Here is a 25706-nt window from a genome sequence, read left to right as displayed (position 1 = left end):
CCTCCCCGGGACGGACGCTACCACCTGGGCGGGGAGGAGAGCGCCTGGTGACGGCCGGGCGGTGGCTGCGGCGCTCGGGGGCGGGGTTCGGAGCGAGCCGGCCGGCTCGCTGGAGCGGGGCGGGGCGGGGCGTGGGGGCGGGGCGTGGGGCGGACGGAACCACCGGGGCGGGGTGGGGAGGTAACGGGACGGGCGCGACCATGGCGCGTTGAGGGAGCGGGGGTGGGGATCGGTCCCGGGGAGGCCTGGGGCCGCTGGCTTGTGCGCCGTCTCGGCCGCCCCCCCCCTTTCGCCGCCGCCGCCGCCGCCGCCGCCCCGGGCATGTCGTCCAACTGCACCAGCACCACGGCGGTGGCGGTGGCGCCACTCAGCGCCAGCAAGACCAAGACCAAGAAGAAGCATTTCGTGTGCCAGAAAGTGAAGCTATTCCGGGCCAGCGAGCCGATCCTCAGCGTCCTGATGTGGGGGGTGAACCACACGGTAACCAGCTCCCCCGCGCGCGCCCCTCGGAGCGCGGCCCCGCGCGCTCCCACGCCCCCCCGCAGGCCCGGCCCTCACCCCGCGGGTCCTGCTGAGGACTCCCGCAGCCTCTCGCCAAGCCACTTGCACGCCCACCCCACCCTTGCACGCCGTCCCGGCCGGGTGTGCACTCCCCGCACGCCAAGCGAGGCCTGGTGTCTCCGACGGTGGTATGCCGACGCCCCCTCCCTCTCCTCCAGCCCCTCTGGTCGGGCTTCCTGCGTCGGGCTTGCCCGCTTCGGGCAGTCCCTGGAGCGCAGGGGGAAGGCCTGGGTGCGGCAGAATCGCTCTCATCCCCTCTCCCTGTTTGTTGCATGTGTTTCCCCCCTTGTTCCTTCAACCGGCTGCCAGCTCCCTGTCCAGTTGACAGGGCAAGTGGCCTTGGCCTGCCTGAATATTCCTCTATTTCTGGTTATTTGGTTGGTGCGACTGCTTAAAGTTTCCCATCCTCCAGACCTCCTCACCCCTGCCTATGGAAATCCTCCCTGGGTTTCCTTTTCTTCTTCATGAACAAGATGTATCAACTGGAGAAGCACAGGCTTCCTTGAACCACAGACATACTTTACCAGGGTCTTCCTCGGTTAGGGAGAAGAGAGAATGTAACCATTTGAGAGAAGGTGAGGCCTGATTATAAGGAAGACTATTCATGGTAGAAATAATGTGCCTTCCTACATTCTCCTATGGTGTTCATCTCAAAGACGCTGACTTCTCTTTTATTGAGCTTTCTGTTGTAAAGTCGTGAAAGGTGTGATAATGGTCAGAGGTTAGGATGAGAGGGTGGTCCCCCTGGACCCTTGGGGTGCTTTGAGATTGTCCTATCAGGAATTTGGAGCCCAGCTTTGGTGCTTAAGCTGGAGGACTTTGTGCCCTGTTTGTTTAGGGTCTTTCTTTTTTCTTTTTCAACCACTTGTTCCTTGCCTTCTGACCATTTGCACTGTGAGTCCCTACACCAGGAATGATGAGAGGAAGTAAAAGGACCTGAAACACCCAACTTCACCAACTACAAGTTTGGAATGAGGAAGATGAAACTATTGGCTTGGGTTGCCTGTGAATATCAGTTCGTCAGGCACCCTGACTTTTCAGAGCATTTGAAATAGCCCACGAGATCAAATGATAACAGAGGGGCCTGAGGCCAGCAAGGCTTTTTGTTTTCCTTTGTAGAGGAGCAAACCTCTGGAGAGGGTTGGCTGGAGATCGATGAACCTTAGTCTGAGCCAGAGTGTTAAGAGCTTCAATCTAATACGGAAAAGTGCACGTTTATGGTGAGGTCTTTGTTGGTGTTTTGGTCTCGGACAGGTTACTGTTTTCAGGAACCTCCCTCAGGTGAGAGTCCTGGCCAGGGTAAGGGAGTAGCATGGGTTTAGTGCCCAGACCCCTGGAAGCGGCTTTGGGGCAGTAGTCCAGTAGACTTTGTTTTTTCTGCTTCCTGCTGCCTCAAGGGTCATCTGACAACATTTCGAGGGAAACCAGGTCATCAAAATGTGGACCTTGTATCCCTGCCTGGAAGTCAATCCTTGATTTTGTCCTGCCTCCTGCTTCTCACTAGAAAGCATCCTGTCTATATAGAGAATTGGTGGAGAATCTTACAGCTCCTGCCTTGGAATATTGCCACTAACTACCTCAGGTCACTGATTCTATACACGGAGAAATGGAGGCCCCAGCTGGAGGATTAGCTCCCCCATGCCCACAGCAGAAGAGGCAGCTCACAGTCTGGGACTGCGGGCTGTGTGATTCAGTGGTGGTGCTTGAATGGCAGGTGTTGCTTTCTGTGCCTCCTGTTCCCTAGTCCGTTTCTCAGCCAGGTGCCATGGTAGTGGGGATGATGGTCTTGTTATGTACGCTCGGGTGTGTGTGCCTGTGCTTGCGGGCTCCTGGGAGTGTGTGTGATGGTGGGTGTTCTGATAGGCGGGCGGTGAACCTGCCCAGATAAGGGCCTCTGCATGGAGATGGATAGGCATCTGGGAGTCTTTCTTGGGTTAGGCTGTCACCCTCTCTCTTTGCTAACTTGAAGAAAAGTTTGAGGGCTAGCCGAAGAGGCGTTAACGTTAAGCAAGACCCACGGTTTGGGGCATGATGTGTGAGCGCCTCGGGGGACAGGCACAGGCACCGCTCCCTGGACACAGCTCAGTTGGCCCCAAGTGTTAGTGCTTCATCGGGGCTTGGTGTAAGGTCTGGTACTTTAGGGTCCCCCATTTGGGAAATGGAGGCATGTCCCTGAAAGAAGAGTGGTATAAAATCTTGCAGTTCTCAAGGGGGTCAGGACTACATAGTTCTTGGTGTATCGGCAGCCTTCCTGGGAGGTTGCCTTCTCTCAGAAGCCCACTTTTGCCACTTTTTTGCAGTCTGAGGCTTCAGATAGCACATTTTTTTGATTCTTTCGTTTCTCACACCTTTAGGTGTTTAGGGCATGATAGTCTATGGCTGATGGCAGATGGATATGTTTTTATGGAGGGCAGAAGTCAGTGACTCTCCTGACATGGTTGACTGACCACAGTGTCGTCCCAGGAGCTCCTCTTGTGGCCAAGAGGTGCAGCTGGTGGACTTTGTGGAGGGAGACTGCAGGAAACAGGCGAAAAAGTCAGAAGACTTTGGGTCGGGGCGCCTGGCTGGCTCAGTTAGAGTAGCACGCGGCTCTTGGTCTCTGGGTGGTGAGTTTGAGCCCCATGTCGGGTGTAGAGCTTACTTAAACAAATAAAACTAAAAAAAAGAAGAAGAAGAAGAAGAAGACGACGACTTTAGATCTGTCAGGGGAGAACTAGTAAAGAGAGAACACCAGTGTTTTAGTGGATGAAATACAGTTTAGGGGCTCTGGAGTTAGAGAAGAGATTGCCTCTGAGAGGGGTGTGGAGACCAGAGGAGGCAGACCTGGCTTGCTGACCTGTTGGCGGGGTTAGGAACCAGGTATGTATGAACCTTCGATCAGGTGATCACAAGGATTAGGAGCAGCTGGCAGTGACTGTATTTAACCAATAGGAACCTGCTCGACTGTTCTTCAAAGTAACTACACTATTGTACATTTCCACCAGCAGCAGGGCGCTGGTTCCATGCTTATGCCCCTAGCACAATGACTACCATAGAGTAGGTACACGGTGAATGTTGGCTAGAGGGACAGATGGCTAGAAAATGGGACTGAAGTATGGCTAACACCAGGATAAACACCAGGTTCCATTTTCTCCACATCCTTGTCAACACTTGGAATTGTCTGTCTTTGTCATAGCCTCCCTAGTGGGTGCGAAGTGTTACCTCCTTGTGGTTATGATTTGTGTTTCCTTGATAACAAATGGTTTTGAGTACCTTTTCATGTGTTTATTGGCCATTTATATATTTTCTTTTTAAAAAAATGTATTTATTTATTTGATTGAGAGCGAGAGCACGAGCAGGGGGTAGGACAGAGGTAGGAGAAGCAGGCTTCCTGTGGAGCAGGGAGCCACACATGGGGCTCAGTCCCAGGACCTACAGATCATGACCTGAGGCAAAGGCTGATGCTCAACGGACTGAGCCACCCAGGCGCTCCGGTCATTTATATATTTTCGTCATAGAAATGTCTGTCAAGATCTTTGTCCAATTTTTTTAAAACATTTTTTGCTCATTTTTAATTGGGTTGACTTTTCATTATTGAGTTACAAGAGTTCTTTTTTAGAGAGAGAGAGCTTGAGCACGGATGGAAGGGGCAGGGTGAAGGGTAGAAGGAGAAGGAGGTGGAGAAGCAGACTCCCCGCTGAGCAGGGAGGCTGGGAGTGTGATGCAGGGCTTGATCCCTGGACCCTGAAATCATGACCTGAACTGAAGGCAGATGCTTAACTGACTGAGCCACCCAGGCACTCCTTGATTTATGAGTTCTTTGTGTATTTTAGGTACAAGTCCCTTATGAGATATGATTTGTAAGTATTTTCTCCCATTTTTTGGATTATCTTTTACATTTTCTTGATGGTATCTTTTGAAGCTCAGCTTCTAATTTTGACAAAGTCCAATTTGTGTATTTTCTTTGTTTGCTTGCTTTTTTGGTGTCATATCTAAGAAGACTTTCCTCACGCAAGGTCATGAAAATTTACTCCTGTATTTTCTTCTAAGAAAAACTCTCATAGTTTTTGCTTTTTAAAGATTTTATTTATTTATTTGAAAGAGAATAAGAGAGAGAGTGATCAGGAGAGGGGGGAAGGTCAGAGGGAAAAGCAGACTCCCCTCTGAGCAGGGAATCCTATGCGGGACTCAATCCCAGGACTCCAGGATCATGACCTGAGCTGTCAGATGCTTAACCAACTGAGCCACCCACGTGCCCTAGTTTTTTGTTGTTTTTGTTTGTTTGTTTGGTTTGTTTTTTTTTTTTTTAGATTTTATTTATTTATTTGACAGAGAGAGATCACAAGTAGACAGAGAGGCAGGCAGAGCGAGAGAGAGAGGGAAGCAGGCTCCCTGCTGAGCAGAGAGCCCGATGTGGGACTCGATCCCAGGACCCTGAGATCATGACCTGAGCCGAAGGCAGCAGCTTAACCCACTGAGCCACCCAGGCGCCCCTGTTTGGTTGGTTTTTTAAAGATTTTATTGATTTATGGAGAGAGAGAGCCTGGGGTATGGGGAACCTGATTCAGGGCTCTGTCCCAGGACCCTGAAATCATGACCTGAGCCAAAGGCAGACATTTAACCAACTGAGCCACCCAGGCGTCCCAAACTCTCAGTTTTAGTACTTACAATTAGGTGTGTAATCCATTTTGAACTAATTTTTGTGTATGGTGTAAGGAACAGATTCATTTTTAAGTCTGCTCACTTCTCTCCCACACTCCACCCCCCATGCTGTCCATGCATTTTCTTTGCATAGTGCAGACCCAGAACCTCTTTTACCTGCCTTTTTCTCTTGCTCTGCGACTTTAGAAATCTTTAGTAAATATTCCTGCTCTAGTGGGCCGCCCCTCGCCAGGCCTTTCCACCTCATGGAGAACAGGAAGAGAAGAAAAACTATGGTGTTTAAAAGGAGGAATAAACGCAGGACTGAATTTGTTGGCACCCGTGGCTCTGTTCTTGCCCTTTTCCTGTCTAGTTTGAGGTCTTACTTGGACTTCTTTGGTCTTGGGGATTTTCAAGACATCGTGTTTCCCGATGGGGGCAGGTAACACCTGACTGTCAGTGCTAGCTGGCCTGGCCTGCCGCTGAGCCGCCCACAGAACCGTAAGACAAGTCAGGGAACCTGCATGCCTGGCCCACGCCTCCTGGGTACCTATGAAGGTCATACACGGAAGTAGAGGTTTCTGGAATCAGAAGTTCATCAGACTAGAACTAGTGACTGAATTTTCATCTCTAGTAGGATCAGCATAGAGTGAAGTCTGGGCTCCTAAATTTCTCACGCAGCTTGGTCAGCCTCCTTATTACTTATGCTGATGGCTCCTGGAGTTAATCATGTGGATAATCCAAAAACCACTTACGTGATATGAAACCGAACAGATTTCCCATCCGAGTATGTTGTATTTAACGTGATCCTTGGATGAATATGCATTCCACAAGGGCACTGTGCTGAAGGGGAGAGGGGTTGGCCCAGGATTGTGCTAGATAGTAGAGGACAGGCACGTCTTCCTGGAACATTGCTTTAGTCATGAACTTTCATGCTTCGAAACTCTTAGTTACTCCCCTTTGTCTACCAAATAAAGTTTCTTCTTTCTCCCTGCTGTTTCAGACTCTTTCTAGGGCGCCTGGGTTGGCTCAGTCGGCTAAGTGCCTGCTTTTGGCTCAGGTCATGATCCCAGGGTCCTGGGATTGAGCCCCCCGTCGGGCTCCCTGCTCAGCAGAGAGCCTGCTTCTCCCTGTTCCTCTCCCCCTGCTTGTGTTCCTGCTCTCGTGGTCCCTCTCTCTGTCAAATAAATAAGTAAAATCTTAAAAAAAAAAAAAAAAGTCAGGTTTTAGCCTCCACAGCCAACTTTAACCTTTGTTCTCACCCTTCAGAGCATGAGTCTTTGGCATGGTCACAACAGCTTTGCTGTCTCTTTTCTCTTTATCCTGGTGTTAGCCATACTTGAGTCCCATTTTTCTAGCCATCTGTCCCTCTAGCCAACATTTATTATGCACCTACTATGTGCCAGTCATTGCGTTAGGGGCATAAGCATGGATAAGATCATCTCTTCTTTCTAGAGGCTCACAGCCCTGTGCAAAAGTGAAATAATGTGAGCAAACTGTTACCCCAGTGAATGTGCTATTTGGGATATAAAGATGCACAGAGGAAGACAGGGCGCTATGACAGAGGAAGTGTTGTTTAGCCAGCCAGATCTTGAAGGATTCTCTTAGCTTTATCCTTTCTTCTGTCCCTGCTGCCACAGTCTGTCACCTTAGCTATTATAATGGCCGCATAAATGGTCTTACTGCTTCTCCTTTTGCCTTGTCCAATCCTTGCTTGATTTGGATTCCAGGATGCCTTTCTATAGCATCCGTTTGATCATGTGAGGTCCCAGATTTGAACCTGAGAGCACTTCCCATTTCTTGCGCAGTCAAGTCTAGATTTTTATATTGGACAGATCTAAGTTCACATCCAGGCTCTGCCCCTTCTTGTAGCTTTGGAACTTCCTTTTCATGTTCTATAAAATGAGCAAAACCACTTTCCTTGCAGATTATTAGGAGAGAGGCAAGGAAGGGGGAACACTTCCTTAGTCAAGGTAGCTATCCAGAAGAAGGCTCACACAGCAGAGTACGCAGAGCCAAGCTGTGGGTACCAGACAGACCCGGGAGCAAACCCTGACTCAGCACATCCTGTCTGTGTGACCTTGAGCAAGGTATCCTAAACTTCTTTTGCAAAATCAGATTAATAACAGTTTGTGTGGCAATTAAGCATTAGAAATAATAGCACAGAATATGTGTTCTCTGTGATATATATAGTAATGTGAAAGCCCCAGCCACTTCTAGGTATTCAATAAAAAGAAGCAGCTGTTATTTATTAATATTGATAGTAGACTAGGCCATTCGCCTCTCTTCCTGTGTCCTCTCCGTCCACCCCCTAACACTTCTGTCCTGCCCTGCCACCCCCGAGACTGCCCCCACACACTGTACTTAAGCTGGGCAGTGTACTTTTACAGCTGTGAGGCTTGGTTCTGACTGCTCCCACTGCCTGGGATTCCCTTCATGTCTTTTTTTTTTTTTTTTTTTTGAGAACTACCACCCTAGGCCTTTCTCACGTATATTTATTTCTCTTCAGCTTCCTCTAGCAAGCAGCTCTCTGACTCCCACCCCCCAGCAGCACCAATTTCTTCATCTGTTTTTCCCCCTCCCTGTACTCTAACTCCATAGCACTCGTCACACTGTATTTTTTTGCCGTTTTCCCAGCTGAACAGAGCCCATGTCTTCTTGTTTCTGGATCCCCAGCCCTGGCACCGTCCCAGGATGTGTAGAGTAAGGCCCTCACTACCCTGAGTAGAAGTAAACTGAATAGAGTTCGGCGGTGCCTGAGCCAGGTCAGGAGGGGCCTTCCCATGCCAGGCTTAGGAGGTAAAACTTTACCCCAAGGTTGATGACTTGAGCCACGGGCGGCCTTAAGTGGGGGTGTAACATGATCTTGTTGTAGATTTGTCCAGTGTCAGGTGCTCTTGGCAATACCAGGAGAGGCATGAGGTGCCCTGTTTCTAGCCCGACGTGTGAGGGCCAGGAGTCTGTGTGACTCTGTTAACCTCACCATCTGAGCCTCTGCTGTTCTGGATGTGTCTGTCCCTGCGTTCGCACTACATGTTTACCACTTGACTTTGAGTTTCTGTGTGTCATGGGTTTGTCTCATCTTCCCGATAAGAGGATAAGCCTCCTATTCCTCTTGTGTGCACAGCCCCCCATGCACCCCCTCCTCCCTAACATGAACTAAAGCCTGTGGTAGGTACCTCAGTAAGTGCTTGTTCAATTAAAATTTAATAAAACTCTTTGGGACTATAAAATTTAGCACAACTAAAAAAAAAAAAAATAGTACAGCTAATCCCTAGAGTGAATCATCTGCATGGGGCCCCGTAGAAATGAGGGGCGAGGCTACATAGTTCATATATATGGATTGTTCACCAAAAATTCTCTCAGAAATTTCCTGCTGTTGGGCTGTGTAGTCAAGAAGAGAGATGATGGGAGATCTAAAAACCTGCCAACTTATAACCATTCGAAGTAGGCTGAACCAGAAGTTACCAGAATGGGGCATTCTTGAATAGGTGCCATTAGAAAAATTCACCCTGGTCCGGCAAAGCTGACCCTGTCAGGCAAGGGCTTCAGTCTTTCCTGGACGTCCCAGCTTTTGGTACCTTTGGCCTTGGCACCAAATCTGGATTGTAGACTCATGCAGAATCAATGAGTAGTACATCCTGGAACGTTCTGGTATAAAACCATGCACTTCGAGCCAGTGCAGTGTGTTCTTTCTAGTGTGGAGGTGTGGACTGGCAAAGTGGGATAATGACACAAGAGCCGTGAACTTCTTAACTTCTTCAGCTGTCCGAGCCAAACAAGATATGCCAGGAAAAAGGAAGCGGGACAGCTCCCGTGAATTGTTTCTGTTGGCAGGAAAACCAGGAAGTGGAATGGTTTCCTCCACAGGCACGCACTTCGCAGTCAGGTTCCCCTGTAAGCACCCCCTGGAACGGGAGATGGTGTGGCTTTTGTCCTGTGGCCAGTAAGCCAGTGTGGTGGTTACCACAGATCTGGGTGCTGGGGATTTTCAGTGTCCAGTTGGATGAGTTTCAACACACGTATATATGATCATGTAATGATCACCCCAAACAATACATAGAACACTTCTGTCACCCCAGAATCGTACCTCTCGTGTGGATCAACGGCCCCCAGCCAATCTAGGCAGCTTCTTCCCAGATTGCTCTCACTGGAGATCCCTCTTCGAGGAATTCATATACAGGATATACTCTGGTGTCTGTGCCCATCAGTTTTTGCCAGCAGTTTATTGAGTCCCTGCCCCACTGGCAACTTCTGCCGATACCCTGCCGCCCCCCTCCCCAGACGTCTACACGCCTGTGCCTGCCTTCATTTCCACGGGAGCAAGTTAGGTTTTTCACCAGTTCTAGGAAAGTGTGGTTCCCCAGCTCAGATCCTGCATTAACTCCCAACTTCTTCCTTCCTCTGACATTTCTACATTAAAAAAAAAAAATGTTTGGAGCATGAAAGGGGCAGCAAATTAAATGCTGTTCCCCCCATTTATGCTCCTATGAGTCTCGGTTATTCCCTCCCTGCCACATGGGCCTCATTGAGATAATAGGATTTGCAAGGAAAGTCTCCTGGAGACATAAGGCTGTGCGTCCCCTCCCCCCCATCCATTAAGGCAGACCTAGGGTTTCCTCTGTAAATCCTGAATGCATTAGTGGCCGCTGGGTTGAGGGTCAAATGTCAAATACTCCGCTGTGAAGGGAAAGGACATCTGCGGCTAATTAGACCACTAATTGGCTAAGCTGGGGACAGGGAAGGGCAGGAGACACGCTCTCAGCTCTGTGCCAATGGGAAGCCAGCTCCCTGCCAGCCTCCAGCTCCCCGAAGGGGGATGAAAGCCAATGGGAAGGTTTGTTTGTGGTGGGGCAAGGCACCCTACCCCATCTCGTGCAGTCAGCCTAAGGCAGGACATGGCTTGAGGAGCTGGCCCTGTTTTAATCAGGAGGGGAAGAGTGAACCAGTGGCCAGATGCCTACCTCTTCTTCTCACTTTAAATTTAATCCTTTACTTTGGAGATGAGTTATACACCCACACAAACTCATCCAGCTTTTTTCCTACCCCAGCCCAATATCTTGAGTGACCCACAATTGGTAGGAAAATGTTAAAGCCCTCAGTACCCACATAGGTTGTATGATATTTATTCATTGATCCACTTACTGCTACGTTTGGCAAATATTTATATAATACTTGCCATATGCAGACCATGGGGCCAAGCACCATGGAGCCTCCAGAGATCAGTTAGATGACCTTGGCTTACAAGGATCAGTAAGTAATACAATCTTGGCCTCACTTAAAGTCTAGCAAGCTTGTGAGGTTGATAAGCATTAATACCACAATGAGGGAGGCTGTGCGATGGCCAAAGGATGGAGACAAACACGACTTCAGGAATCTCAGGGTCAGAGAGAACATTTATGGCTAGACAATCATGGAAAGCTTCATGGAGTAGGTGCCTTTTGAGCCGGAGGTTATCAGTTGGGGAGAATCTCTATAATAGGTGGAGATGAGATTGGGAACTTCTCTGAAGAGAAGAGCAGAAATAAAGACAAGGAGGGAATCCACGGACATACTTTTGGTGAGATGGTGGCGTTCGCATTGTAGCATCTCGTGTCTCTGAGGCAGGTGGCCTCCTAGCTGAGAAGCTCTCCCTTTCCCCTTGCTTCGCAGATCAATGAGCTGAGCAATGTCCCTGTGCCTGTCATGCTAATGCCAGATGACTTCAAAGCATACAGCAAGATCAAGGTGGACAATCATCTCTTCAATAAGTAAGTGGCCTCCTGAGTGGGCTCAGGTTCTGTGGACAGCCCTTTCCCTCAAGGCGGAGAGCTTCTGAGAATCCACACATGGCCGTGCCAAGCTGGCACCTGGCAGGGTGTGACAGCGACACCTGGCTCTCCTGGCAGACACACTGGCTGGGAAGATCCATTCATTATGTGCCTCTTGCCTTTGTGTCATTCTGTCATTCTCCTTTATCCGCCCGCCTCCAGGGTCCCTCTGGGCATGTGGCCCGACCCAGGGTGATTCATTTGGGGCCAGGTTAGGGAGCAGCGAGCTGGTGTCTAGTGGGAGGCTGACAGCCGTGGCCCTATCTTGATCTTTGTCTGCGGCAAGAAGCTGCCAGACATGTTCCTGGCCAGGGTCACAGGCTGAGCATGGTGCCCAGGGGCGCCTTCCAAAGTAATTCCTCCCACTTTTGTTCACTGTGGCTTCTGGGACTAACACTGGTGTCTGGAGGGCGTCTCTGGGCTGGAGCAGCCATTTTGCCTGGAGCAGGTGGGTCCTGCCCTAAGGCCTTGGGAGGCCTTGCTCTGGCAGCCCACCGCAGGCCACCCCAGGGGGCGCTTGCTGCGCACACCCTCCTTTCTGCGCTCGCATCCCGGCGCCACCTTCCCTGGCCTCATAGTCCCCGGCACCCCTTCAGCTGGGCTCTGTCACCCCACTTCCAGACTGTTAGTCTGAAGGGGAAGCTCGGTTTGAAAACACCCCTTAGTGGCCTCTCCCTGCCATAGTATGTAATAATAACATAGTGTTCTAGAAGCCCTCTGTCCTCAGAGCTAAGCAGCCAGCCACACTTGTAGAAGAAAAACTCCTGGGTTTGTGCTCTGCTCTCAAGCCTCTCGCTACCACGTTGCACTTCCCTGGATTTTCCACACGTGGAGCAGTTGTGTCGGATGGCGGGGTGTCCTGGGTGGGGAGCCGATACTGTGGCTGGACTCAGCATCGGGCCCCACAGGCTCAGCCCCACAAAGCTTCCCCCTCCCCCAACGTCTTCAGATGCCAATCACAGGTTGAGATGGTCACCTGGGTCAGTGACCAGCCTGCAGTGGGTCCCGCATTCCCTCAACCTTCCCCCTTGGGTTTGGTTAGTTTGCTACAGCGGCTCACAGAACTTGGAAAAACAGTTTATTTACTCGCTTACTAGTTTATTATAAAGGCTACAGCTCAGGAACGCCCTCTGTGGGTGCACCCCCGTCCCCACGCTTGCACCTGTTCGGCAGTCCGCAAGTTCCCAGAGCCCTGCCTTCATTGCGAAGGTGTGATTGATGGGTCATTGGCAATTGGTAATGGGTTCATCCTCCATCCCCTCTCCCCTCCCTTGCAAGTCAGGGGAGTAGGACTGAATGTTCCAACCAGCACCGAACCTTTGAAGCTTTCTAAAAGTCACCTTTTTTTAAAAAGTAGGTTCCAGGGTTGTCTGGGTGGTTCAGTGGGTTGAGGCCTCTGCCTTCCGCTCAGGTCGTGATCCCGGGGTCCTGGGTCAAGCCCTGCATCGGGCTCTCTGCTCAGCGGGGAGCCTGCTTCACTTCCTCTCTCTGCCTGCCTCTCTGCCTACCTGTGATCTCTGTCTGTCAAATAAATAAATAAAATCTTTAAAAAAAAAAAAAAGTAGGTTCCATACTCATTGTGGAGCCCAACACAGGGTTTGAGCTCATGACCCTGAGATCAAGACCTGAGCTGAGATCGATCAAGAGGCAGACGCTTAACCGAGCCACTCAAGCGCCCCTCCCCTCCGCCAAAAGTCACCTTATTCACATACTCAGATGTGGTTGAAAGGGGCTTGTTAGGAATTTAAAAAGACATGTTTATTGCTCTTATGACTTCAGAAATTCGGTTTTAGTTGCTCTGTACCTCAGACAGGAACAGAGACCAAACACATCACAGTATCGCACCCCCCAAGGAAAGAGAGGCAGCCCTTGGGCCTGAGGCAAGAAAGGAGGGGGCTCTGTCCCAGGGCTCAGGGCCCTGGGAGGGGACATCGCACCACCGCCTGTTCCAGGGTTCACGGCTTCTGGTGAGGCTCCACCTTGACATGCTGGCCTAAAGCAGAGCATCCTGTCCCTTCTCCGTCTTTCCTTATTCCTTTTGTCCTCCCAACGGCTGTTGATGTGCTAATTATTAGACCACAGTGCCCGTGCCAAGGGGAGGCAGAGGAGGCCCCTGCTTTAGGAGAAGCCGCGGCTGTTTATTCCCTCCAAGTGTGTCATCCTGGAGTATAGTCCCTGGAGGGTGTCCCTGAGCAAGGGAACCGTTGTAAAGACAGAGGATTTGGAGGAGGCCACCCTTCAGGGCTATCCTCTCCCCTCCTGGGAGTCTGTGGCTTATTGACTAAGGAGCGGGAAGGGTGGCAGTTGGTGCCAGCATCCCACAGATAAGGCTTCTGGAAAAGCTGGGATCCCAGTCAGCTGACTGAGGACCTCTTCAATCCAAAGCGCTCTCGTCCTCCATCCAGAGGGAAGCCTGGGGCTTCGTGGGTGTAACCATCTTCAGGCCGTGTTGGTAGAATCTTCCTCAGAGGAGAAAATTGGTTGAGAAAAGGCGCTCCTTTTATCGGTCAGACTGCCGGCTGCCTCACAGCAGCTGTGCACACGCAGCCACTCCCCTGTGTCAGCTCGGCCCTTGGGCAGTGGGGCCCACGCTCCGTCTCACTTCTCAGCAGATGAGGTTTTTCCCCTTTCATGTAAATTTTGTCAGAAGAGAACGTACACTCAGAAAAAGTACTCAAATCCTGAGGATACAGCTCGACTCATTTTTACAAAATGAACACAGGGATGTAAAAATTTAAAACTCTTAACACACTCAGCATCACCAGGAATGTTTGTTAAAAGTACCGATTTCCAGATTCCTCTCCAGAATTTCTGGGGCCTAGAAACCTACATTCTGAGCGCCGCAGACTGTTCCGATCCCGGTGACCTGTGGCCCAAACCCAGAGAAGTTTGGATGGAGAATCAGCGGACGAGGAGGGCGGGGCTCACAAAGACATTTCTCCGCTCTGCCCTAGGGAGAACCTCCCCAGCCGCTTTAAGTTCAAGGAGTACTGCCCCATGGTGTTCCGGAATCTCCGGGAGAGGTTTGGGATTGATGATCAGGATTACCAGGTACGGGGTGTCTTTGTGGTCGGAGGGGTCAGGGAATGCAGTGGGGTCTGGAGGCCACAGGACAAGGAGAGGAAAGTCCCCCGTTCTCGTGCTCTGTCTTCCTGTCCTGTCCCTCTCTAGCCTGGGGGTCTCTCCGTGGTACCATCGGGCTCCTGGAGGGGTTGGGGCCCAGAAGTGCTCTGTCTCCTCTCCCCAGGAGGGAGAGCAGAGGGAGGGGGATGGACTGTGGAAACTCCTCATCTCAGTCTGACATTCCCCGACTAGGCCCAGGAACCCTTCTCCTTCTTAAAAGAGAGAATTGTTGCCAGCAGATGATGAGGCCTCTTAAAGCAGATAAGACAGAGTAGAAAAGGAAGACTTGGAGGGGAGTGTGACCTTGGCAGGCATGCATGCTGCCTCCCCTGGGACCCGTGCGGCCGGCGACTGCCCCCTCTCAGGGCTGATGATGCGGCCTTTGGCCTGCTTGGATCGCTCCTCCCACCCAGTCTTGGGGACATTACCGTCTGACTCCTAGGCTGTGGTTTCTGTCACTGCCCCACCTAGCACCTTCTGTGGACCTTCTTCCCCTGGCAGAAAGCCTGCTGGTGACGGTGGGAGAATTTTCCACTTCACCTTGCTAGCAGTGAGAAGTTCGGCTGACCTGCTGTGGTCTGGGGAGGGGGCTGCAGGGGAAGGACCATACGGCCTAGTGTGGTCTAAGATGGGTATCCAAATCTGCAGTACCGTAACCCCTCCCGGCCGGGTCCTAGCATGCCTTTCATGGAGTAGGTCCCGGGGAGCAAGAGGCACCTGGGTGAGACCCCTCTCCTCTCCCGTCTACTCTGGAGGGAGGCCCCAAAGATGCTCTCCCCAAGAGGAGGGCGCAGGGATGCGGAGGCCGGAAAGCTCAAGAACAGCTGTGCCTGAGAGGTGCTGGGAGATGCCTCCAGTCCCCTCTGTTGGGACCGAACCCGGAGCTAAACCATGACCTGATTGGAGCTGGAGGTTTTCTGATAACCTGCTACTGTTGCAACCTGAGGCTGCTCAGCTGTCTTCCGCTGTGGCTCCTTCCCTTCCCTCCGCGCTCTCACCACATCCTCTCCGTGTCTGCATTTTTTTCTCTAATAACCTTGTGGGCAAGTGACTGTGCTCCCGACTAAAAGAGGCAGGGCATGTGGTGTTCGGGGAGGGGACTCTGACCACGTGGAGTGCCAGAGCCCGCTGCCTGGAAATGAGGCAGGGATGGGAGCATGCTTCCCCGTGAGGCTGGGGGCCTGCTCGGCTTTGTGGAAGGAGGACCAGGCTGGGGGAGTGAGGCCCTCCGCTGTAGCGCCTACTCGACCTTTCTGGATGGGGGACACTCTGTTTTGGGGGTGCCCTTTTATTTTTATTTATTTTTTTAAAATAATTTATTTATTTATTTGTCAGAAAGAGAGAGAGAGAAAGCACACAAGCAGGCAGAGAGGCAGGCAGAGGCCGAGAGAGAGGCAGGCTCCCTGCTGAGCAAGGAGCCGGATATGGGACTCAATCCAAGGACCCTGGGATCATGACCTGAGCCGAAGGCAGCGGCTTAACCCACTGAGCCACCCAGGCATCCCTGGGGGTGCCCTTTTAGGGAGCATCTCCCCACTTCAGACTTGAGTCTTCCCTGTGAGGGTGGTGCTCCCTCCTTCCCCCAGGGTCTCCTGAGGAGGCACCGGGGGAGGGCAGAGTGTCCGACCCTAGGTAAGAGCCGAGGGAAGGGCTCAGAGAGGAGGCCTTTCTGCGAGCAGATCCCCACATGTGTCTGCTTGGGAACAGGGACAGCTGGGGCTTCCTCTCTGCCTTGCCTTTCAAAGGTCTTCTCCTGGCGTCTGCTTGGTGAACACATCCCTTTGGTTGACTCACACCTCCCCCCTCCACCCCCTCTAGAGGCTTCTACTGCTCTCTGAGCCCAGTGGGAATGGGGCCTCGAGGAAGAGCAGTGGCAGAGCCAGAAAAGCTCCCCAGAACTGCCTCATAGCTCTGCACAGACAAGCAGGAGTGTGAGGTGAGGGGAGAGGGGCTGGGCAGAGAGGCAAGCAGCACCTGTCTGCTGTGGGAAGGGTTTTCCAGGACCAGGGTATGTCCAAGAAAAAGAGATTACTGTCCATTGCTGCTTTATGCTGGACATCTTGACTAGTCCCTAAGCTTTGTCTTTGTCACCCCAGGAAACTGGGAAAACCATCTTGGACTGCCTCCTTGTGTTCCAGGTCAGGAAATTCAGGAGTGGAGAAGTGAAATGGCTCATGCAAGGTCAGGTTACCCGTGGGCTTCAGGTCAGGGCAGGGATCCCTGAGGCAGGGATCTCGTGGACAGGGTCATTCTCAGGGGTCAAAAGGAAAGGAAGTGTTGGTGCAGCCATCCCGCTGCCCCTCCGATCAGGGATCAGGAGCAGGTGGTTAGGAGCAACTCTTGTCACCCTTCAGGAAGACCTGTGGGAGAGAAGTGAACTTCCCATGACACCAGGGGAGGGTCAGGGCCCGCCTATCTCAGCGTGGTTGGCCCAAGTAAAGGTCAGAGCCCTCGTTCCTCTCCCAAGACCAGCCTGCTTTTGTCTCCGTCCCTCAGAACTCAGTGACGCGCAGTGCCCCCATCAACAGTGACAGCCAGGGCCGCTGTGGCACACGCTTCCTCACCACCTACGACCGACGCTTTGTCATCAAGACTGTGTCAAGTGAGGACGTGGCCGAGATGCACAACATCCTAAAGAAATACCACCAGGTATGGTGAGTCCCGAGCCTGGGTGGGAGAGGACGGGTGGCAGGGGGAGGACAGAGGCCCTGGGCGGCTTCCTGGGGAGGGATCAGGCCCCTTGCCGTGGTCCCTGCCTCCTGAGAATCAAGCACTTGGCCTTCCCCCGGGCCTGGGTGTGGAGCTGAAATGCCTGCTTGCAAAAAGGGAAAAAGCAAGAGTGAAGGCACGTCCTCCACTCACTCAGATCCCGTGGAACAGCTGTTTCTTGTCAGAGTGGGGAAGTGGCTCCCCGTAGCACCTGCCGCATTTCTTCTAAAAGAAGTCCCCGGGGGCTGGGCAGGGTCGCTTCCTTTCCCAGGCAGGCTCTCCGCAGGCCCTGGGCCTAGTACCTGCGCCTTCGGGGAATGCTGCCTTCTCTCTGGGGCGCCAGGAGGTGGTGAAAGGGACTTCTGGTCTTTGGGGCTACAACGGTAACCTCTGGGGTGCTGCATGGCTAAGAACTTCTGGCAGAGGGGGAGCCGCTCCTCTTTCCCCTGCAGCCCGCTCACAGGCCTGCCTCAGTTTATCTCCGGCAGTAGAATCTGGTTTCACACGGAAGTTTCAGTGGCGGCCCAGGAACAGGAGACCCAAAGCTCTCACTTGGCGGGGCCAGCTGGGGGCGGGAGTGGCTGTGGCCTCGTTAAGTCCGCCATGACTTCACAGGACCCGTCTGAAAATGACTGGCCCAGAGGCTGGACTCCCGAGGAGCGTTTGAGCCTGGGCAGAGCCCTGGCCGTCTGGCGCCTTCCGTCGTTCCTTAGCCGCCCATCCATCCTCCCTTTGCTCTAGTTCATAGTGGAGTGTCACGGCAACACGCTCTTGCCACAGTTCCTGGGCATGTACCGCTTGACCGTGGACGGCGTGGAGACCTACATGGTGGTCACCAGGAACGTGTTCAGCCACCGCCTCACTGTACACCGCAAGTATGACCTCAAGGTAACGGGCTCTGCCCTCCTGCGCTTTGCCCCCCCCCCCGCCCCCGCAGGCTTCCTCATGACGGGAAAGCCTGGGAGCAGGGGTTTCAGCACAGGCAGGTTACCCTGGAGTTGATGTGCCCAGTTCCTCTGGGTCAGAGGCTGTTGGAAGTCCAAGTGACAGGGACAAGAGGTTATTTAACGTGCCTCATTTATGTCACCATCGATGTTCTTCAGCTCCCGTCAGGGGCGTGTGCTCTCCGAGGGCAGCCACCGGGAGACAGGCCCTGTGGACTGACAGCACACGCACATTTCTAGACACGGAAAGGAACACGCCTGTGCCTGGGAGCCACAGTGCTCCACGGTTCTCGAAGCCGGCTTCCTGACTTGTCACCTCACGCCCCTGTCTCTCTGCCCACTGCAGTCACAGTGCTGTCCTTTCCATTCCTTCCTGGTCTGTGCTCTTTGCCTCCCCAGCCCCTCTCACGGCTGCCTGGCCTCTTCCCTCCCTATTGTCCGTCTCTGCCTTCCGCCACCTGATTTCTTCCTGCTCGGCTCAGATGTCAATTCCTGCCGGAAGCCAGCCTGGACCGCTGTCCTTCCCCAGCCCAGACCCACCCCTGTGCCACCTGTTCTCGGCGTGTCCTCCCGCGTTCCACCTCTCACCAGTGTGATTAATGGATTAGTTAATCATGTAACCACTTGTTAATGCCGCTCTCCCCTGTTGGAAGGGAGGTCTCTGAGGGCAGGGACTGAGTCTTGGTACAGTCCTGTTTGCAGAGCGCGAGCCTCGGGCCTAATCAGAGCTCTGTCAGCGGTCTGTGGCGGAGGGCGTGAACAGCTGCTGCCTCCTGGCCCCTCTAGGATTCTAACCAGCCTCCTTCAGTTCACCTGCTGCCTCTCCCCAAAGACCGGTGCATGTTTTCCGCCCAGCGGAGTTTGCCTCAGCTGGATCTCTCCTGACGGCTCTTGTCCTTGCAGGGCTCCACTGTTGCCAGAGAAGCCAGCGACAAAGAGAAGGTATGCTGGGACTGGTACTGATCAAGTGTGGTCTGGGTCGCTTGGAATCAGAAATGCCTTCTGTCAGTCTTCTTGGCCCTTCCTCCATCACAGCCCCTATCCTGGTTCCCACACGTGCTCTCGGTCGGGGCTGTGTCAATGGGCACCTGCCTGGCCTTGGCCTCGCGCTCCAGCCTTGCCGTGTGTCCACAGTCCTGCAGACCTGGTGGTTTCTGTCTCATTGGCCAGCCTCACTTGGGGTGTGGCTGCCTGGGCCCCGAGGTAGTTCAGGCTCAGCAGGAAGACCTGCTTTGGTCTGTCCTCCCTGCCTGCCGTTTGCCACCTAGTTGCCATCCCTGCCTGCCCAAGGCCTGGGGCCTCTTGTGCTGACCCCGTTGATGGGACAGGCCGCCCTCTGTGCTCTGAGGACCCTTCCTCTTTTACCTCATGGGGTGAGTGTCTTCGGCCGCCCGGCCTCACACTGCTGTTGCTCTCCCAGGCCAAGGACTTGCCAACGTTCAAAGACAATGACTTCCTCAATGAAGGGCAGAAGCTGCATGTGGGAGAGGAAAGTAAAAAGAACTTCCTGGAAAAACTGAAACGGGACGTAGAGGTACTTACTAACCCTCATTTTCACCTTGGTTGAGGAGGGCCCCCTCTTGTCCCCAGAGCAGGAGCCTCTCTAACCTTAAGAAAAATTGAATTCATGGGGCGACTGGCTGGCTCAGACGGCAGAGCATGTGACTCTTGATCTTGGGGGTTGTAAGTTCGAGCCCTGCGTTGGGTATAGAGATTACTTAAAAATGAGATCTTTTTAAAAAAAGAAAAGAAAAATTGAATTCACTACTTTCCACACTCCTGGAAAGGAAGGCTGGTGATTTGAACAGTGTGGGTGCAAATGAGGGTTCCATCACGGGCAGCATGTTCATGACAGTAGTCTTTGTAGCTCAAGTTGGAACGTTTTCCTTGATCCCTCACTATTCTATTCCAACGCCTTTTTCAAACACTCCTAAACTTCCTTTCTGGAGGTGTTCCCATCGTTGGGGGTGGGGATGTTGGCCATCAGAGCAAAGGGAAGCCAGCTGTGAGCGCCACCAACCAGGCCTTTCTCTGGCTCCAGTTCTTCCCTCACCCAGCGGCCTCCTGGTGGAGCAGGACTCGAGGCAGAGTTCTTCTGGGGAGGACAGGTGCTAGATAGCGGATGTGTTACCTGACCACTTGATAACTCGGTGTCTCCTGTTTCCATAAGTTGGGAACACATAACATAAAATTTACCATCTTAACCATTTGTAAACGCACAGCTCAGTGGCATGGAGTACAGTCACTGTGTTGTGCAGTTGTCACAGCCATCCCTCTCCAGAAACTTTTGTCTTCCCATCCTGAACCTCTGTCCCCATTACACACTGATTCCCCACTTCCCCTTCTCCCTAAACCCTGCCAAGCGCCATGCTACTTTTCATCTCTGTGAACCGGACTGTTCTAGTACTTTATATGTAAGTGGAATCACACAGTACTTGTCTTTTGTGTCAGGCTTTTGCACTTACCGTAATGTCTGCAGGGTTCATGCGTGTTGTAGCACCTGTCAGAATGGCCGTCCCTTTAAGGCTGAGTAATATTCCATCATATGTGTACCCGTTCATCCGTCAAAGGGCAACTGGTGTAATAGGTAAGATTTTCTAAAGAAACAGAATGAGTAGATGGTGCCAGTGGATGGATGGGTAAATAGTTAGGCAGCCCCGTGTTTAGTATAAGGAATTGACCCCCCCAGTTATGGAGGCTGACAGTCCCCCAGAGCTGCAGTTGGCGGGCTGGAGAGACCCAGGAGAGCAGACGGTGTGGTTTCGGTCTGGAGGCCAGCAGGCTCAAGATCCGGACGGGCCAATGTTTAGTCTGTATCTGAAGGCCGGAGAAAACTAATGTTCCAGCTCCAAGGGACTCAGGCAGGAGGAGTCCCTTTCACTCACAGGAAGTCACCCTTTTCTTTCTACTCAGGCCTTCAACTGATTGGGTGAGGCCCACCCACACTGGGGAGAACAATCTGCTTTACTTAGTTTGCTGAGTCGCATGTTAATCTCATCTACAGACACCCTCACAGATGCACCCAGAGTAATATCTGACCAAATGCGCACCAAAATTTAACCCTCACACTTGGACCCATTCACTGTGAATGCTGCTGCTGTGTGCGTAGGTTTTGCGAACGGCTTTCTTTTCTAGGAAGCTTTTCCTTCGTCACCGCCTGCTCTGTCTGTGCCTTTATCCTGCCTCTCGGTTTGTTCAGAGTCTTTCTCCTCCCTGTCCTCCCTTTCTCCCTACACTGCTGAGAGGAAGTTAAGGCAGTTTACACATTTCATTTGTTTTCCCTTGCCTGTTGCTTCCTGAGTGTTCTCAGGTGGATAGGCGTGGGTGTGGGTCATAGCCTTTCCCTCAGGCCCCTCTCCTTGGACCTTGAGAGGGGCTCATCTGGAGGTGCTTGGCATGGTGCTCCCCAACTTTCTCTCTAGAGGAGAGGCTGCAGATCTTCTCCCATCAGGGCTGCTTGTGCTTTTAGAACCCCAGGGGCCTGTGTGTGGGGCTGTGCTGGTCACCGTGGTCTGTCTGACAGTTTCCCGGTGACCATGGCAGAGTGCCCAGCATGTGTTGCATGGCGGCCGTAGGCCGCTTCACTGAGGATTTGACCCGTGACTGCAGCCTCAGTATTCGCTGAGCTGGACTTCTGGCTGGCTGGCTCCGTCTGATCAGCCCCATACTTTCTCGCTCTTCAAGTCACAGAGTCCTAACCTGGGAATCACAAGACACCATCCCGCTCACTGACCCTCATGCAGGTGTGAACACTGCGCCACAGCCGCTTCGGACCTTCGGGAAGAGGTTCGAGTGTTGCTTGGGTCTTCTCAGGGCTGTTCCCTTTCCTTTTTGTTTTTCTCCCTGTTCTTATCCTGACTGGTAAAGGAAGCTGAGTTAGTGGCATTTCGGACTGTGCCTGTGGCCCTCAGTGAGAAGTACGTGTTACCTCCCAGCCTAGCACACACACACAACTGAACTACTGTCTACCTACTTCACGTGACGACCTCTCACATTTTCTGCTCTATTTCCCACTTCATCATAAAAAAATATCCCGGCTCCAGGCTACTAGACCGGATCTTGGGCCCCCAGTGGGTGTGATTTATGGCCTGAAGGCCTGCAGCCTCCTGTTCCTCACTCAGACTCGCCACAGCCTCCCTCAATCCCAGACCCTGTGGGCCTCTTCCCTTGGCCTTCCTGCTGCCTTTCCTCCTGCAGCTCCTGCCTGCCGGACCACTCCTCATCGTCAGGCGGGCTCACCTCCTCTCCCCAGGGAGACCCCTCCCCCTGCTGCCCTGGGATCCCACAGCTCCTTGCCCTCGGGAGTGGCTGTCCGCCCCGCCGGACACTGAGCCCACGCAAGGCAGAGACTCTGATGGCTTGTTCTCACCTGTGTTTCAGAATTGGAGAATGGACTTGAAGGGAGTGCCTTTTCTCCCCTTTCCAGGAGCCCCAGGGATGCCCAGTGTAACCTCTCCTCCCATCTCTCCTTCCGCACCTTCCCTAGTTCCTGGCCCAGCTGAAGATCATGGACTACAGCCTACTGGTGGGCATCCACGACGTGGACCGGGCGGAGCAGGAGGAGATGGAGGTGGAGGAGCGGGCCGAGGACGAGGAATGTGAGAATGACGGGCTGGGGGGCAACCTGCTCTGCTCCTACGGCACGCCCCCCCGACAGCCCGGGCAACCTCCTCAGCTTCCCCCGCTTCTTCGGCCCCGGGGAGTTCGATCCCTCCGTTGATGTCTATGCCATGAAAAGCCATGAAAGTAAGTAGGGGCCCACGTCTGCCCTGCCTAGCCCTGGCCCCCATGCGATCCCCTCAGGCCCGTTGTTTAGCTGCCTCCCAGGGTGTCTGGACCCCTGCCTCGTTCACTGCTGACTTTGGCCTTTTCCTGCCCGCAGGCTCTCCTCCTGAGCCACCGTCAGTCACTCTGGCTCCTGGGGCCCTGGGGTCCTTCCCTGTCAGGCTTTCCTTCCCATCTCTGCTTGTCCTGGATGTCTGAGGCTGGGTTTGGCCCCGATTCATGGTTCTAAACACTTAGACTGTCCACAAACAAGAGAAGAGCTCTGAAGGCTCTGAGAAAGGCCGCAGTAGCATTCCTCTCCTCAAGTCTGGAACGCTCGGGATGGGTCTGGGTCTCAGGTCTGCAGGCTTCTGAAGCCGTCTTCTTTCTGTTGTTCCCCCACCCCCTCCTCCTCTTACCCTGCTCCCCCTCCCCTGCAGGTGCCCCCAAGAAGGAGGTCTATTTCATGGCCATCATCGATATTCTCACACCGTACGACGCGAAGAAGAAAGCTGCCCATGCCGCCAAGACAGTGAAGCACGGGGTGAGTCCCCCGCTGCTGCCCCACACCCCCCACCTCCTGGACCCCCCCTGGGCACCCCTGCCGCTCTCCCTGCCAGCTGGTCCGCCCCGTCCGTTTCCCCCTGGTCTGCAGGCCACAGGGGCTGAGCATGCTGGCTCCTCTCCCCAGGGCCGCTGGGTATCACTGCAGCTAGCAGCTTTGTTCACGTGCCCACACTGCTCCCCAAAGAACCCTTTTCCCCTTGGACTTGAAGCTCCTGTCTCCAAATAGGGACCCTGCCCAGAGATCCCGAGTCTCTCCACCACCTCCCCACCACCTTGCTGCTCCTTCAGTGGGCGCAGGCTTGGAGTTGTGAATCAGGAGTCAGGCCACGGCCTCTCTGAGATGGACCCGTTCCTCCGGGCAGCCTGCCAGGCTGGGCTGTGGCGTTGTTCTCACTCCAAGCCAGAGGCTCCTGAATCCCAGGCCCCTCCCTGCTGGAGCCTCCCAGTAGCCTCCCAGTTAGGGCGGGGAGCTCGACCTGGACCTGAGTCAGCCTCTATGTGTTACAGGCGGGGGCCGAGATCTCGACCGTGAACCCTGAGCAGTACTCCAAACGCTTCAACGAGTTCATGTCCAACATCCTCACGTAGTTACCTTCTACCTTCAGCCAGAGCCAGAGAGCCGGATGTGGGGTCGGGGTCGGAAAAGGGAGAGGGCGTATTTGGGCTGGATGGGAGGGCGGGGAGCAGAGGGGAGGGTGGGGACCAGAGGGGAGGGCTTTAGTGAGGAGCCAGCACCCAGGACAGAAAGACCAGTGGGGGTGGGGAGGGGAGGTGCTGCGTGGACACGTGCTCCCACGGTGCACCTCACCTTCCGCTCACCCTTGACTTTACCCCCTTCTGACCCAGGTCGAAGAGGGGTTTCTTTTTTGTTCCCTTGTAACCTTTTACAATACCTTGGGGCTAGAGAGGACTTTGTGGGTTTCTGTGGGTTCCGTCTCTGCGAGCTCATTGCTCCAGGTTTGGTGTTTATAATGATGTGTGTCATCACCCCGTCACCCTCCCCATCCCTGCCCTGCTCTGGGTCCCCTTCGGTTAAAAGGGCGCCCCACGGGCCCGGCCAAGGGTCCACATGCTCCATTGACAGAGGACAGGAGGTCAGACACCTCAGCCCTGCTGCATTGGATCTTGTCTGGATTAACTTTTGAATGTTATGGAGTATTGTGCACAATATCCTCCTCCTTTTTGCCTCGGATCCAAGTGAAATGTTACCGGATTCCTCCATGTAAAAGCTGTCCTCCTGAAGGAAGGCTCCAGATTAGCACCAGGCATCTTGGATGAGGAGAGATCTCCCAGGGGCGTGAGTTCATCCTCGTGGGATGGTTGGGGGTGGGGGTCGCGGCCGGGCTGTCGGACGTCAGGTTCTCACAGAACCCCGTGAACATCGTCCATGCCCCTGGCCCCTGGCCTTCCTTCATCCTGTCCATAAGGCCTGCCTTCCGCTGGGTCAAGAGGAACTAGGAAGCATCTTTACGGATAGCAGGACCCCCAGTCGCCACTGGGTGTCAGATGAGACCTCGAGTCCTCCATCCATTTGCTTCCCTCTGACCTTGGCCCCGGGCACCCTCCCTCATAGCTGAGCTTCTCGCTGGGCCACATCTCTGCCTGCCTGGGCCCCTCCCTGCAGAGAAGCCTCTTCAAACACCAGGGCCGCGGTGTAGACGATCTGAGGCCCATGCCTGTGGGTCTGTCGCCTGGACAGTCGTGGACAGCAGGGGGTGCACCCCACCACCACCTTGGAGGGTGGCATCCAAGCCTGAGGTTATTTCAGAGTCACTTGAGTAGGGGACCCACGAAATCCAGTTTGGAGGCTTGATTTAGGGATCGCGTGCCCTGGGCTTTGGGGGCATTTTCCTTCGCAAACTGCCTCCCCTGGCCTTCCTCAGGAGTGGCATCCTGAGCGTCCTTCAGGCCCTCTGCCCAGCTGCTGAGTGACCCAGGACTCAGGACCAAGCCACATGTCCTCCTGTGACGCCGTCAGAGCAGTCTGGTCTGGCTAGGAAGGAAACAGCCCTGTGTCAGAACTGGGGACTTAGGATGAGATACGATGGAACTTGTACATAACCCCACACATGCGAAGCGAGTCTGTGGAAGCATTTGGAACAAATGGATTGGTTTCCTGTGGCTCCCTCCAAACCTGGCGGGGCTCAGCTCTTGGAGCAGGAACCAGCGCCGTGTCGGGGCCCTACCCACAGCTTTCAGGTTAGGGAGGAAGGGAGGCCACATTCTTGGAGCCCACTGGGACTGCTGGAACCTTTCTGGAAGAGGCAGACAGATCAGACAGCCCCGGCCCCGCAAAGGGGCGAGACCACCAAGTGACTTGGGGAAGAACTTGGAACCAAGTGGCTCATGGAGAAAACCAGTCAGACTTAGGAAGAGATTATGTAGGAATAATGTCTGGACTTGATTTCCCCACCTCCTAATCAAGAATGAAAATTTGGATCTGCCCCTCAGGAGGCCCAGCGTCTTCAGAGCCTGGTGGGCTGTCCCCCCGCCGCGGCCACAGCCTTGGGCTCCCGGCGGCTTCCTGCGCTGGGTCTGCTGATCATGTTGCCATCATGTGTATGAAAAGTGTAACACGATCCTTCAGTTAAAGATGAGCTACCAGGTA

The 25706-nt window shown here is 53.5% G+C and overlaps 1 protein-coding gene across 1 annotated transcript; it reads left to right on the top strand.

Annotated features, from left to right (window-relative positions):
* The first annotated feature begins 168 nt into the window (after positions 1-168).
* PIP4K2B (phosphatidylinositol-5-phosphate 4-kinase type 2 beta) lies at positions 169-25706 on the top strand. The gene is given in 11 exon segments (XM_032871463.1): positions 169-480; positions 10834-10931; positions 13946-14042; positions 16611-16763; positions 17565-17711; positions 18671-18709; positions 19188-19301; positions 22254-22412; positions 22414-22513; positions 22972-23075; positions 23606-25706. Coding segments are annotated over 11 exon segments (1251 nt in total). The 5' UTR covers positions 169-321; the 3' UTR covers positions 23687-25706.

Source organism: Lontra canadensis, unplaced genomic scaffold (genome assembly GCF_010015895.1).
Source record: "Lontra canadensis isolate GAN:19392208 unplaced genomic scaffold, GSC_riverotter_1.0 scaffold43, whole genome shotgun sequence".
NCBI classification, from domain to species: Eukaryota; Metazoa; Chordata; class Mammalia; order Carnivora; family Mustelidae; genus Lontra; species Lontra canadensis.
The sequence above is the reverse complement of the archived record's forward strand: the minus strand, read 5'-3'. Positions and strand labels throughout refer to the sequence as shown.